Source organism: Pyxicephalus adspersus, chromosome 2 (assembly GCF_032062135.1).
Source record: "Pyxicephalus adspersus chromosome 2, UCB_Pads_2.0, whole genome shotgun sequence".
Taxonomy (NCBI): domain Eukaryota; kingdom Metazoa; phylum Chordata; class Amphibia; order Anura; family Pyxicephalidae; genus Pyxicephalus; species Pyxicephalus adspersus.
In genome coordinates, this window is record NC_092859.1 from 76893301 (window position 1) to 76909351 (window position 16051).

Consider the following 16051-nt stretch of genomic DNA (forward strand, 5'->3'; position numbering starts at 1 on the left):
TTTATCTAGTTTTTACCCACTCAGTCTCTTGAAACAAAAGACAAAAGATATATCTAGCAACTGGTTAACTGGTACCCTTTAATACCATCACTGATTCCTATCTGTTTGTGTGAGCAGCTGAATTTAGAAGCTCAGAGATGTTCTCATCAGCCACATGAGATGCAACAAAGATTCTTTCCAAAAGCTGAGAGAGGCAGAGCATTCAGACAACAGATGGGAGAGTTCCCATAACTGTCACTTTTCTGCACATTTGCATAGTAAACAGAGGAGGTGCTTTCTGATTGATATTTCAATGCTGTATATAAAGTGGAGGAATTCCTCTCCCCCTCTGCTCTCAGGCTGATCTTCTTCTTTCTTGTGTGTCTACCTGGCTGCTGGTAAACTGGTTTCTGTTTTTCTGGGAGGTTCAATACTCTTTGGAGTAAAGAGTTATTGACAAAATGCCAGAGCCAACCAAGAATACAGGTGAGCATTGCTGGCTTTATTGCTTGCTACCTCCATAGATTCCAGCGGTAAGATAAAAGTAACATCATAATTTAACCCATAGCAAAAACAGCATTGGATTTAGGAAACTGGTCCAAAAACACACACAGCTTCTTCTGCATAAAATGACGGACTATTCCATTAATATACCATTATTAAAGATTTTATAATTATGCATTATCATTTTTTAATTGTATACACTTTTTAGATTTTATATTATATAAAATTGTATTCATGCTTCTTAATTCTTGCTTGGCTTTATCAGCTTCAATGTTTTGTATTCAGCAACCAGATGAAAGCTGAAACTGCTTTAATTTATAGCATCTCTTGGCATGTTAGAAGGAAGAACAGGCTCTGATATACTATGTATAGGACTAAAGCTAAGCATACATGGGGCAATTATTCATCTTTTACAATCAAGCATCACGTATTATATAATTCTCCAAATAACCATAAACCGTCAGATAAAATCATATCTCCTACATTTTGTATAAATAATATACATCATATATAATATACATCCCTTCATAATATGAGAGGAACTTGATGGATTTCCGTTTGCCTACTCGGTTTCTAATTTATTTTAAAAATTGCAATCATCTTTTGCACCACCGTGGTTAAAAATTTATAGCCCTTTTTTTAACAGTGAGGCTATGACTGTCAAAAATAGGGGCTACTTAATTAAAACCATATTTCATTTTTAGGGAATATCAAGAATCCTGATTAGTGGTTATGGTACTTTACATTTATTCTATTTTCTTTATCAATTTCAATACAATCAGTACCATAGAATTTTCCCTTTGCAAATCTACATATTCAATGACCCTACCCTACTATATATATTTTGTAAACCACAGTAAAAGGTATAGTATATTACATCAAGCAGAATTGATTACTATAGCAGTAAATCATTGGAAAAAAATTCACACCAACTTTTACACTAAAAAGTATATATGTCTAGCATTAGTAGAAAAATAAATCCCATATCCAGATATTTAAAAGCATTTATCCAGCACAGTCTCAGTCACAGAGCACAGTCTAAACATATACGACTTTATTCATAGTGATCTATGTGTGTTTTATTGGAGTGGTCATCATAGCATTAGCATTGTCTTTTGTGGGTATTATTTCATCTACATGTCAGTTTGGTAAATCTCATCTAAAGTTTCTAGGCTTCTTGATTTGGAATGCATTTTTATATACTTCTAGTGTAATAATCTTTTTAGACAAAAATCTATGTAAAACTCTAATGCAATGATTATCCCTTTTTGCAGTTTTAGGGCATGATATTGTGGCATGCTTATTGATTGGTGAGTAGTTTTAAATAAAGCTCCGTATTCTGCTCTGTGATCTGTTGGGGCATGCCATGAAGAGTATCCTCCACTGCAAAGCATTCCAAGAGATTATATCAGAATCCTTATATCCCACATTGGCACTTTAAATATTCAGCTCTAGGTTTATGACTCTGAAAATATCTGTAACAGGCAATCTCTTGGCTCACAATTCTGACCAAACATAGCTAGGTTGAGCACCATTATAAATGTCCTAACATTGTTGCCCAGACACTGGCTATTATTATGTTCTGAATGATGATAATGTCACAGCCTTAGAGACAGATACAAGCAAAATGTTATTTCTTTTATGGATTGGTGATCTCCTGATTACTTGCTTGATTGATGATTATGAGTTTTTCTCTAAATCATAAAAATAGATACAGGCAATAAATGCCCTGTGTTTCCAAACACAGGGCATTTATTGTAGCTAAACAGATACTGGTGTTACATATCACTTTTATGAGCCTATTATGTTAAACAAAGATCTAAAATAATATATTCTTGGATACTGTGATTTATAACTTTACATTGGTTTATTAAAAAGGTCAGTTTGTGGTAAAGTTTCTCAGCAGTTTTGTTTACGTTTTTGTATGTTGTCATATTTTTTAGACTAGCCATGAATAAAAAATAAACCATAACAGAGGTACAGCTGAAAAACTAACAGCAAAAAAATCATTGAAAATGTACCAATTTTGCCCACTATGTAAAATGTATTGATTCGTGGGAAACCACTTTTCCAACAAGCATTATGAAGTTGTTCACAACCTTGGATGTGCCAAAAAAGCAGTAATAACATAGATAGCATAGATAGATAACATAGATCAAGCCAAGGATATCTAAATACTTTTACGATTATTACCTATATTTGCATTGTTTATTTTAATATTACCAGCCAACATATTAGTAATAAAAGGATATGACCAGTGTCTATCCGGGTCTGATAATTTTTGATATGTTACCTAAATCTAAAAAGCTAAAATTATAGCTGACGTGGTTTCTAATGTAGCATTAATTTTGATGATCAAGCATCTTGTGTTGCCTACAAGTAGTAATAATCTTCAACTCAATTCCTGCATGCCTATATTGTTCCCTGGATTCTAAACGATGCTGTGAACATCTTGGACTTTGACATCTTACTAACACTAGATTCCCACCTCTACTTGGCACTAAACCACATTCCTGTCATTAACTTTCAAAATCAAGAGCTACTGACTGCTGTTGTTTCGGCTATTTGACTATTGGATGAGGTGTAGAAAGTTGAAATATAGTCAGAGAGAAGTCTGGACACTGTACAGGCTAGGTGTAGGATCCAAAGAACACAAAGATTTATTTGGAGATTACTGCACTTCCGCAGGATTGATTAATTGGGGACTATTTATTTAGGTGGATTCCAACTTCTTTAATCATTAGTTACTACTTGTTTCATAGGTACAACAATTTTCAGCTGAACAAAAAGAACTATTATGTATTAATTAATTTTCCTACCAAAATATTTGTAATTAAGATGGATAATCCAGTAATATTTGTCATAAATCATCATCATTATGGTAAATACTGCTTGTAGATACACAACATTTTGCCAGCATTTGTTGCATATAAATAAATGTATGTTTTAGCATATATTTGCAAGATTTAATATCTAAGTATACACTATCAAAGCCTTGTTATGTCTCAGGCTTACTTTAAAGCCATCTTAAGGAATCAGACAATCCCTTAAACACTCCATCAGGTATTTCAATGGCAGTAATTGATCGAGGGAATGTCAGATTCCCTGTTTTTAAAATAGAGCGCTTAGAATCTTTCCTCCTCATTGGTCTATTCTTGAAAATTCGTAGGTGTCTAGGGACCCAAAATGGTGTCCAAGCACCAATCTTTTAGATGCACAAATGATTATAATGCCATTTTCTTTTCTGTTTATTCTCATGAGAAATTTTAGGTACTATACTAATAGCTCAATTGGTGGACCAGAAAAGTGGCTAATTAAAGTCTTGGACAGGAATACTTTTAAAACCCAAATAAATGTAAATATACAGTTAAATAGATGTAATTACAATCTACATTTATATTGTTTTACCTTTATTTTCCTTTTACAATATCTGCGCAGAATGTGTAAATATAACTGTGGAGTCCAGTAGGCAGCAAAGTTAGACTTAGTGTACTCAGTAAGACTATGTTTAGACTGGCAGTGAGGTTGCGGAGTGGTTATGACTTCTTCAGTCTTCAGTCCCCTGAGTCATGTCCTCAGGTGGGACATTACATGACCCACGACTGCCCATAGAGAATGTCTGGGGTGGCAGTAAGTGGTTCAGAAACTCCCGTTGCAAGATTTTCAAATGCTGGTTATTTAGGAATCAGCAAATCAGTGCAGGAGGCTAAGCCACACGGTTTGCTGCCACTTTAAACACAGCTTAACATAAATGGTCTGACCTTTTCCCACCTCTGCAATACCAGTCTGTGTTTCTGGGTAAGGACACATATACTGAGGCTTGTGGCAATCAACAGTTTAAGACAAAATAGGTCTCTGTGCCAAAATGAAGTGCAGGCCCCAAATGCACAGCATTCCTGCTGGAGTGGCTGTATTAGTTAGTTATGCTAGCACAAAGGTCTGCAGAGTGGGGTAACCAATGCTAGGGATATGCTTATAAACATCATCCTTTTTATAGCCACCAGTGGACACTTGAAGCATCCAGTGGCTCTCCAACCAGGCTGTCACTGACAGCTTGGGCACCCATTAATGGTTGGGAACCAATCAGAGCTGTTCTTGACCATAATTACTACAAAAAATAAGAAAAAGTGATCACATGCAGGATAAAGGCTTTTTTGAGAAAATAAAAAACTTTCATCCTGCAGATCAATACTGTCATCTTTAGGCATACAATTTTCACATACAATTTCAGATATACAAGAAATAAAAATGTTTTAAAACGTTACACATTTGACAACCTATTTTATAAAAACAAAGCAGTGTTTAATGTTATGGTTTATATACATTTTATTTGTGATATATTTCTGTCAGTGTATCTTGGTGCCTACGATCAGATCATTGGAACATAATCAACTATCATTTTGTGTTGTCAGGTTACCCAGGCATCAGAAACTTTGCTTCTATGCTGCTATAAGTAGGCTACAGAATAGCTGGTAAAGATTTCATTTGAAGCCTCTCTAAATAGAAAATGTGCAAGTAGACGTGATAGCATATCATCTGATATGTCTTAGATCTAAAGCCAGTGATCTTCAAATTACTCATTAGCATGGTCTGAGAGTTACATCCTGTATGATCTACCCTAATTCTATTCACCTGGGATGTGATAACTGACATCTGTGAACAAATCATACTTAAATAATCTTTGAAATTTGCTTTTTCTTAGTATAATAGTTCAGAGTACACATTGGCATCTCCAAGACCTACATTGGAAACTGACCAATAATTTACTCCTCAGATGGTCACAAAAACTGAATTATGAGTTATAGGTGGATATAACTTCATTAACTCAAATGGATCTCTTCATAAAGCATGAACTCAGACATTCCTCTGAGTCCATGCTTTATAAGGTACACCAGACCATTTGGCAGTGTACCCAGGTGGACTTAATAAAGGTTTCGTAAAGATCTTTAGTCTAGAAATGATTTTATTCATTTATTATTTTTATTCTATCAATTCAATTTTTTTCTATGTTTTTATTTGATCAATAAATAGATTGATCTCAATGGAATAGAAAAGACAATATACATTTGCCAGGGACTCTAAGCCTTTCCTGTTCTATGGAAAAATAAACCATTTTTGCTAGATTTGTTTTTTATTACCAAAATTTACAGGGTCCATGTCCTACCCCAAACCAGCATCCATATCATGTTCATTTGACATCCAAGGAGAAAAACCTTTTCACTTGATCTAATATTATGCTAGATCAGAAGTGGTAAAAACACCTGGAGTAGCGAAGTAGAGTGGGGTCAAAATAAAAGTTTTGTTAGTTGAAAAAAAGAGAGAATGTTGCAGTAGTCAAATGTTGAGAGGGGTTTGTTAGTAAAGGGGTGAGATGTTCTACTTAGAGAGTCATCGGTTATACCATAATGAAATGTACATTGACTTTACTTTGGGCATTTTAATTTCTTTAACATTTTTCATGTACGGGAGCACATGATGTTCTGATGTATTGTATGTGGCGCTTTCATGTATTTTATGTGGTACTTTCATGCATGAATATGAATATGAATGGGAAGTATGAACTGGTTTTAGGCCCACAATTCCACAACAAATGAACAATCATCTTGCAGTTGTCCCTTAGTCTTAACACCCATTACTCTATTAACAGTCATTCGACATACCTCAACTTATTGAATTGTTTTGTTAATTTGTTTGCAATCTCTAAGCCTGCTGAGTGAAATTCCTTTTTTACAGTTTTATTGTATTGAATAGGCGAGATTAGTAGCTTCAAGAACAAAAGTTTGTTTATGTTGAAATGTTTTTAAGACATTAGCAGACAAAATTTGATCCCAGTTTATATAAAATGTATTGTTTTTGCAGTGTAATAGTTAAGATGGAGTAAAAATAGGATATATATATTCTTGTGTAAATGTTTAGTGTAACAGGTTTTTTTTGCCCAGAAGGGTGGCACTGTCTTTGTTTAGTATCATATCATAGGTATGGCTCCTTTTTAATTGAAGTTGTCCCTAGAAAGATGCAGTTGGGTGATTTCTGGTTTTGAGCAGCATGCCCAATGTTCTTGGTTAAGTGTTTGCCTGATGTCTTACTCATCTCAGCCATCTTGGCTGCTTCTGTCTCTTTGACCAGTGAATGTAAAAAATACCCACATTCTCACAGTTCAGTTCTCCTTTTAACCTATCACCCTGTCACCAGCCAGTGAAAAAGTAAATTACACTTACATATCAAAAGCTACGTACACAGTTTCTGTCACTGGAAATGTTCTTTTGTGATTGTTTCCAGTAGGACTGGATTGATGGAACACTGTACACATAACAAGCTCAGTTCCGTGGAGAAGTGTCCTCCACTCTAGATCATGCCCGGGAAGGTCATCACCACTTTTTACCAAAGACAATCACGTTTGTTCATCTTGAGTTTGGTGTGTGCACATAGCTTATTCCGCTTACTGTTTTTTATTTTACAATTGGTTATACTTTATTTGGTACATAAATGGTATACAGCAGATTTATTAGCTGAACATGTGGTTTCATACAGGACATGAATGCATGTGCACACACACCACCACCACCGCATTCTTATTAGGGAAGTGTGGGCCCTGCATGTTAATCCAATGTGGTGGTTATAGGATAAAGATCATCTTTAGGTAACATCATGGCAGAAAATTCAGTGTCACCAGTATGAATTTTGTCTGCATTTTCAGTATGTGCTATTCTTGTTTTTAATAAAACGTGTTTGATCTTGATATAACAATAATGGCCAGATTATATAGTATAGGTAGAGTTTTGTTAACCTTTTTAACATGGGGGAACGCTTGAAATAATCTTCAAGTCTTAAGGAATCCCTGCTATGATTACTATATCCACAGCTCACAGTACATTAGTGTGGTGGTCAGAAGGAAGAATACATCTTACACTGCTTGCCAGTGGGAACAATGTCACCTTTGCAGGTAGCCAAACAAATAATTGGTATCTGTTAAACTGACCCGGGAATCAAAAATTGCTAATTGATCAACCGTAGTTGAGAAACACAGGTTTAGATAATGGTGGTAAATTAAATTTTATTAGTAGGCATGGTGGCTTAGAAGTTAGCTCTCTGGCCTTTGCAGAGCTAGTTGCCAGGTTTGAATCTCGACTAGGGCATTATCTGCATGGAGTTTGCCTGTTCTCCCTATGTTTGCATAGGGTTCCTCTGGGTAAGCCAACATTCCAAAAAAATGTAACTATATCAACTGGCTTCCCTAGAAAACTTGACCTTAGACTGTATTAAAGACATATGACTTTGGTAAGGACATTAGATTTTGAGCCCCTTTGAGGGACAACTAGTGACATGACTATGGACTTTTTACAGCGCTGCATAATATGTTGGCGCTATATAAATACTGTGTAAATATAATAGTATGATTATTGACTAAAAATAGGCAACCAAGTTCCCCATAGGTTACAACTCTATAGGGATGACATTTCTCCTGGGCAGTCATGTGGGAGTTGACAGCTTCCCAAGTGGGAAGATAAGAGATAAGAGGGAATATTGCATTAGTGGGCATATTGGCTGGCAAACGTTTTCAATCCTGGGCCTGATCCATTCCAGGTTTGCTAAAATACTGAGGTTCTCCCATGATAGTCTGTCTTCTCCAAACTTGAAGAGCTTTAAACAATCAGGCCCAATGTCTCCTTTGTAATGACCTTTTCTCATTTTGCCCTCTAGATTCCATTCCCTCACATCCAGTTCTTTTATTATGATCTGTGCTCATTTGCTGCTTAAATTATACATTCAGTCTTCACCTTCTCCTACTGATACTTTCCCCTCCAATTTCAAGTATTAAAAAGCAAATCCCTTTTCCAAACTCAGTTTGCTTCTACTCTTCTAGAACATCTTGTTCATCCAACCAAATTCTTCTCTAGTCACTTTCAGTTGCATCTCTTTATATCCTAACTACACTGTTTCACTAAGGAATGATTTGGTAACAAGTTCCCCACTAATACTGTTTGGTCTGTTTTTTTCCTTTGGTTTTAGAATTTTTCTGTTCTAAAATATATTCCATAAGTGTGGCTAACCTTCTACTAGTCCAGCCACTCCTTTAGTGTTTCAATACTTTTACTTCTCTAACAATTGTGTCCCACAGGCCTGCATCCCTGAAAAAATAAATTTTAGATTTTGGTTTTCTTTTTAGCTGTAAATATCCTCTGCATTTAATTGATGCTGAGCTGAATATTTCTGCATGGGAAATTTCACCCACATGAAATATTAAACACTACTGACTCCACTTTCACTCTTCATTTATGGGGATTATATATATTACCTTTAAAGCTAAATAAATATACATAATATATAAAACCTGTTTTGTCTGCTAACATATCTCTAATTTTTTCCACCCATTTATGTCATTTATATATTTTGCATGTCATACTGCAAAGGCTGGTGACCTCACTTTTTGTGTAGTGCAGTTAAGCAGTGTAACTTGGTCACCAAATACCTCCATTATTCTGATTGAAAAATAAAAAAATATCACCACCACTATTATACCTCTCCTAAACCCTACACAAACAAAAAATACTGATGGAATACTTATTTTTACCTTTTTTTGCATTCAGAGTAGCATTGTTTCGTATTTATTTATCAAAATAGAGAACAATTTGTTCTCCACTTCTTTTGTTCTTCACTTATACAGAAATGTTCTTTACATGGTAAACAGGGTGTTAAAAAAGATTGTTTGTTAAATCAAGTTTTCCTTTAGGAAGTATGGATGGCCATGTGCATTTTGATTGTATATCTGGGGGTAAATGGTAGTAGGCTGCAGTACAGGATGAAGGCAGGCTGTAAGAAACAATGTAACTTTAAAGATTTGCTCTCATGTCTTGGCATTAGATACCACAGAATACCTTAATTGGTCTTGTAGATCCTATGTCTGGATAGTCCAATGCTATTTTTATGACACAGGATAAACCTTTATATTAGGGCTATTTTTTTTTTTATTGGTTTGGCTCATCTTTCTTCAATAACACTCTTGTCAATCTATGAATTGGATACACATTGCCTACAGATATGTGGTCACCTTCTCTCTTATGCATCCAAACATTCTCACAGACCTACTCTAGTAATATTCTTTTTTAAGCAATCCCCATTCTCACATACAGCAAACTTCTCTTGCTGCACCTTAACTTTAGATTGCTCTCTTCTCCTCTAAAAAACATTTCAAGTGTTGCCTTAAAAAACAGCTCTACATCTCTTACACCTCAAAAAATCATATTAAAATATTTTATATACACTGTTTTTTCCCACATCTATTCACGTAGTTACAGGAGACAGATTTTTCTTAACTAAGTGACTAAGTTTTACTAACTGGCATCCCCATGTCCAATGCCCCTACTGGCTCCTGAGGCGGCCACATTTAGTAGGCAAAGCCAGATTTCCAGGCTTGGCTATGAAGCCAGCCAACAGCAACTAAGTCAAACTAAATCAAAAATAAGCCCAGACTCTTTTACTAAAGCGTAACAGTGAGTATCTTGAGATATTTTACCTTTGGTTGAATTTGTGACAAGAAAAATATGTGCATTGCTGTACCTCTCTTGTATCAGGCATGACATTCTGTAACCCCCAACACTTCCAAATACAGGACTTTGTGCTCCTACAGACATCTCTGTTCATACATGCAAAATTCCTTCTGATTTCTGAAATGCTTAATGGTTGGCTCACAAACTGACCTAAGACATATTTCAGTAGTAGGCCTCACATGACTTTATAATTGTACAACTTTTTTAGAACATACTTAACAACATATAATGGTTGAAAAATTAATTTGGTAGAACCCAGTAATCTACCTACAAAGCTTAATAATCAAGCTGCATACGAGTATTGTGACCTGACATTCCGAATCTGAAACATCTGAAATTCAGTAACCATTTTACTGCTTACAGTGCCCATATATACATGTTACTGAATAGTGTGGCCATAAAAGTCATTCCATTTACTAAGCATTGTATGTAATCACTTAGATTAATGGTAACATAAAGTAAAACTTTAAAATCATTCCTTATTTTGCACGGAAATATAGCATATTTGTCTTGTATACATATGCTGTCATATATCATTCAAAGTGGATAATTTCATACACTTTACCATTTACTATACCACTCATAAAAAATTACAGGATAGTTCACAGAAGAGAAATCTTCAATAAGACAATGCAGGAAACAGTCCCCCATATGCATTAGGCAAATGCAGCTGCCCAATGTACCCGAAAATGTAACATGAATAGGTTTTTGAAAACTTTACCAAACATTATTAGGAATATTAACATATATTTAATGTGTTTATTTAATATATTAATATACATATATCAAGATGATTTATTTTACTTTTTTAAACAGAGCCTATTTTAACATTTAACTAAGAATCAATTGAAACATATACCTGTACCTCATCTGCAGCCTATAGAATTGGAAAAACTGTGACATGGGCCAAAAAGAAATGAAGCAATTTTGCTGTATGCAAACTAACAAGATCTCTGTATTTATTACTCACAATATTTGACTATTTTTGTCACAGAGGTCACAAGACTAGTAGCCTATATGCAGTGCTGTCTGAGCTACTTGGTAATTACATAAGGCGATTTATCAGAATAGCTGTAATGAAAAAGTGAATTTAGCGCTTGTCTCTGCTGCACCTGTCATAAAGACTAATAAAGAAGCAGACAATCCTTTTGCCGCTTCAGGCTTCTAAATATAGTGCTGAAAAAAGGCTTGCAAAAACATGCAGCTTTGTCCCTTCAGTAGGCAAGACAAGGTCTTTCTTTTTATATTTCAGGCTCCACTTTCACTGAACAACAAAAGACTGTTCATGTAGCAGGTGGAAGTAGAACTGAGATCACAACCCAGACCGTCAAGACAGGGGTCCAAGTGAAATTTCAAGATGGAAAAACTGAAAAAACAGTCTCCCAAACAGAACACACAAAGCGCACTGTAATCGTTGATGATAAAGTCACCCATCAGGAGGAGTTTTCAGTTGTCAGTGGGGACTCTAAAGTAAAACTCAGCCACAAAGAAGGTATGATTGCAGATATGTCTGCCAGCTTTTGTTTTTTTACTTGTCCCTTATTATATCCATGTAAAAAAAACAACCTACCAATGTTTGTTTTTTTATACAGTATCACCATATGATGTTGTATGGTGCATTAATAGGGTAAATATTTTGTAATAAAAAAAGTACACCACATATATTTTTGGGTTGGAGGGTTTGAAGAAGAACTAGCCATCTGACCTGTTCAGTGGAGGATTTTAGATCTGTATGGAGCCTAGGCAGCATTTTCCTCGGCCCACCCTTTGGAGCCTTTTTTTACGTTGTTGTTACATATGGAGAAAGTCGAACAATCCTAAGATTGTGTATTTAAACTTAGATTTGTTTTTACATTTGTTTACATCTGGTATAGTTTTAATACAGCACTTATAGCACACAATATATAATGTTGGTTTTCAGCCTTTATTTGTTTTGGGCCAAGTCATTTGGCCCAAAACAAATAAAGGACAGAGCTGCATGCTAAAACTGTAATTGACAAGTAGTGATGTAGTCATGGCCAGATTTACTCAGCCTTGTAAAAAAAAAAAATATATATATAAAACAAAATATATATATATAAAAGCTTTTACACCCCATACATTACAGTCCCATCAGTCTCTGTACAGGTAATATCCATCTCATACAACCCCCCCCCCCCCCCCAATAATTTTTACAATATTAAAACCAGACCCTACAATAGGAAACGTGTGCTCACTTTTCCTATTGCCCCCTGTGGCCCCCTTCCTTTTTGACAAAAACCAGACCCCACCTGCCCCGAACAGCAGTAAGGGCTATAGTTGAAGGAGAGGGCCTCCTCCCCACAATGTGACCCCTGTGTTGTAGGAGGGCTTATTTGGAATCTGGAACCTCCCTTTTTAAAATGCCTGAAAGAAACACACACTATGTTTATTATATATAATTATCTAATACTTTCTTTTGCAGGATTTTGCGAGGTGCAAAATGTCCCATAATGATGCATAAGGTGAAGTCTAATGTCCCACAATGATTCATGTGAACACTGTGGTGTCCAATCTAAGAGGACCCTGTCCGATTAACTTAGCCAAGAATTAATAATAAATTTATTTAACAATAATGAATAAATTTAAACAATAATGTTTACACTATTATTGTTTAGATTTGTTCATCCAATCAGCTGAGGAGGCCTTTTCCAGATGAGCAAACCTAACAAGGTCCAATTAAACTGAAACTCTTATTGGAAGGAATATTAGATCACAGTGGGGCATCAGATAGCACTGTTGGACATTTTACACATCAAATTTTTTTTTTAGGTGCGGTGTGTTTCTTAAAATGGATTTTTTAGAAATCGATATGTACAAATTTCTTACTCATTCCCCATGGTGGGAGGCAGATATTGGGAGTCCCCGTATTAAAGGGGGCTTACAAATTCCAAATAAGCTTACTACCCAAAGACCTGCCACAATACAGGGGGCACATTGTGAGGCCTTCTTCCCCAACTGTGGCTTTTGCAATCATTGGGGGAAGGTGGGGGGCTGTTTTTTGTCAAAAGGGAAGGGGGCTACAAGCTAAGACAAATAAAGAGGTTTGATATATCCAATAGGAATACAGTCAGATAATAAAATATAGAAAGAGTTCTATTCTTTTCCCTAAAAGAAAGAAAAACTTTAGCTTTAATTATACTTTAAGGTAGCGGTCAACAAACTCCGGCCTTTAGGCCGGATTCAGCCTAGCCAGTAGTCCGTTCCGGCCTAACGCCCCCCTTGTCGATCCGGCCTAATCCGGCCGGGAGGGGTTGGCAACCCGCGGCTCCAGGGCCACATGCGGGGGTAAGGGGACATTCCATTACCTCCGTATGCATTGCGGAGGAGAGAGATTTCCTTTCAGAAGTGTTCCCTCTCCTCCGTATGCATTGCGAAGGTAATGGATTTCCCTTCAGGGGTGTTCCTGGTGGGGGGCGGAGCCATCAGCGCGGGGCTCGAGAGAGAGTATGGCCTGGTGTGCCTTCTTGACCTCCTAAAATGGCCTAGTAGCCAAAAAAGTTTGCTGACCCCTGCTTTAAGGCAACAAGATCTCACATTGCTCATCAAAATCTGGTAACAATACTCGGCCATTGGCAAATATATTTTTAAACATGGTATATTTTAATGAACATACAATTAGTAACATATTCTATAAAATAAGTGCAATTCAGTTTGGGAGCTTTTGAAATTCACCAATACAAACTTTCTAAATATTTGTCACAGTTTTAAGATGTCAGAAGGACTGATGTACACATTGTCATTATGCAGTGATACTGTCATCAGCATTATACTGACATCTGTGATACTGATACTGTCATCATAACATAAGATTACTTGTCAGCACCAGGGAATTCACGACCACCCACTGTTACCAGAATGCAGAGTGATTATCCACGTGTTAATGAGTGTCGAGTACAGTTACAGACACCCAGAAAGTTGTATATATTTACACATAATATAAATATAGCAAAAAAAAAAATATATATATATATAACACATATATTAAAATAATAATATTACAAAAATAAAATAAATATAGCTAATAGGTTCATTTTAATTGCTAGTATTAAAAAATGTTCACAATTGTTCTCACAGTATAAAAAGTTATTGAATATCAGGTGTTTTGTTCATCCATGCTGGCCCACCCAAAAATCCTGTGCACACTTCTTGAGGTGAAGCAAAACGTATCCAATTTCAATGTGTTGAAAATTCCAGGCAACCTAATGTTAAGGATAAAGAAAATCAGTTATAACCTTTAAAGAATGTTATATTTGTTTGTTTTTTTCACATAGAAAATGTTAGAAATTGTATTGATATAACTTTAAATTTAACTTTAAGATTTAAACCGTATTACGTAAATATATAAAATATATGCCTTGTGTATTTTACCAACACGTCAGATCTATCCATGTTCGATCAGAAATCCATAATTGGTCACTCATTGGCTGCATTTTTTTTATTTACAGATATGGAACTAAAAAGATTGTTAAATTAAAAAAAAACAAAACTTTATTTTTATGCATTATTATATGTTTGTTTTTATGCATTTCAGAGGGAAAAAGTGCAGAGAGGGCAGCACTTCCACCGCCTCCAGCAGCTGTAGAAGGTTTGTAATAAAACTAATTGATGTTTTTTTTCTTTTAGTAAACTACAGGTTGTTCATGTCATTTTTAAATCTATAGTAATGCTATTGGAGGATAAGTAGAGTAACAGTCCTACATACATTGATGTCAAATGCTAGCATACCTATGGCAGTAACTGCAGCATAACAACAAATACTACATTTCAACAAAACAAACCACCAAGTACAAATCCATGACATTTACTGTAGTATTCACCATTGGCAGCTGCTATCACAGTGCAGTTGTCAGAATCATGCAATCAGAGAGATGATTAAACATTTTAAAGCCTAGCCGAAGTCACAAAAATACATTTTTAGTCAGATTGAAAATTTACTGATGGCCTTCATTTGTAAAGTTTAACCTCTACCATCACTATAACTCCTGGTATAGCAGATGCTAAATATTTAAATATGATTGTGTCTAATTGACACCAAAGTTTGACAAGACTGCCAAAACACGTTGCCATTATTTGCAGTATAAGTGTGTAAATAATAATTATGATGAAGGATCTGGTCATTATTTACTGTTAGCATGAAGCATGGAAATGGAATTGCTTCATTTAGCAAACCCATTCTCTGTTAGAGCAACACATTCATTGCTAAATTTTATTTTGCATTTAAAAATATTAAATATCAAGAGGCTGCATAAGATCTTACCTTGAAAAGTTAAATAGAGTTATTCTTTTCTGTAGATACTATCTTTTGGTGAATGTAGCCAAGGCTGAAGGCACATTCTAAACAAGCTGGTAGCAATATTAATGTATACAGATGTAGAAAAAAAAAAAAATCAAGTTACTCAAAAAGAGCGTGTACAGGTTGTCCCTATGCATATTTCTAAAAGAAAAGTTAGATTTGGAGCTTTGCTGGGACCTTTGTTTGTTTAGTTTTTTTTTTCTTGTAAGTTAATAAAATTACAGGTTGAATGAACCTGGAAGAAACCTACTTATCTGCATGATCCTGTTTCCTACATACAAAATCCATTAATGGCCCCCCAATGTACACATTATTTGTTTTCATTTTCTATAAATGTGGCAGTCGTAAACAAGTAGTAAAAGTACACTTTCACATCTGCAACTATAGGTATATAGGTGATAATCATCTTAAAATTTCACAAAAGAAAAAAAAATGAAAAAAGTTGTGTACCAGGATGTTGAGGGCTTTGTAAAGCTAGTTTAGCTAGGTGTTATAGGTAAAGGGCACACCTTCTTCAATACCACTATGATAAGAGGACTGTACAACTGCTTTCTGTATCCCTTTCCTACAGTCCAAAGGCTCTGGCACCTTTGGTTGCAGACCTTGTGCTAGACCAGGGGTGTCAAACTCAAATACACAGAGGGCCAAAATTAAAAACTTAGACAAAGTCGCAGGCCGACTTTGAAATTTATTGATAGATAAATTT

The 16051-nt window shown here is 35.4% G+C and overlaps 1 protein-coding gene across 19 annotated transcripts in view; it reads left to right on the plus strand.

Annotated features, from left to right (window-relative positions):
• Positions 1-275: 275 nt before the first annotated feature.
• The window catches only part of MYBPC1 (myosin binding protein C1), a 70211-nt gene continuing 54435 nt past the window's right edge, over positions 276-16051 (plus strand). For 8 of the 19 annotated variants that reach the window (XM_072401109.1, XM_072401125.1, XM_072401110.1 and 5 more), the window contains exons 1-3: positions 278-465; positions 11284-11523; positions 14584-14637. In XM_072401109.1, the coding sequence (XP_072257210.1) occupies positions 441-465; positions 11284-11523; positions 14584-14637 (319 nt within the window). In that variant the 5' untranslated portion in view covers positions 278-440. Of the gene's footprint in view, positions 466-11283; positions 11524-14583; positions 14638-16051 lie in introns of all 19 variants that reach the window. The other 11 variants (XM_072401120.1, XM_072401121.1, XM_072401122.1 and 8 more) reach the window with 6 other exon arrangements.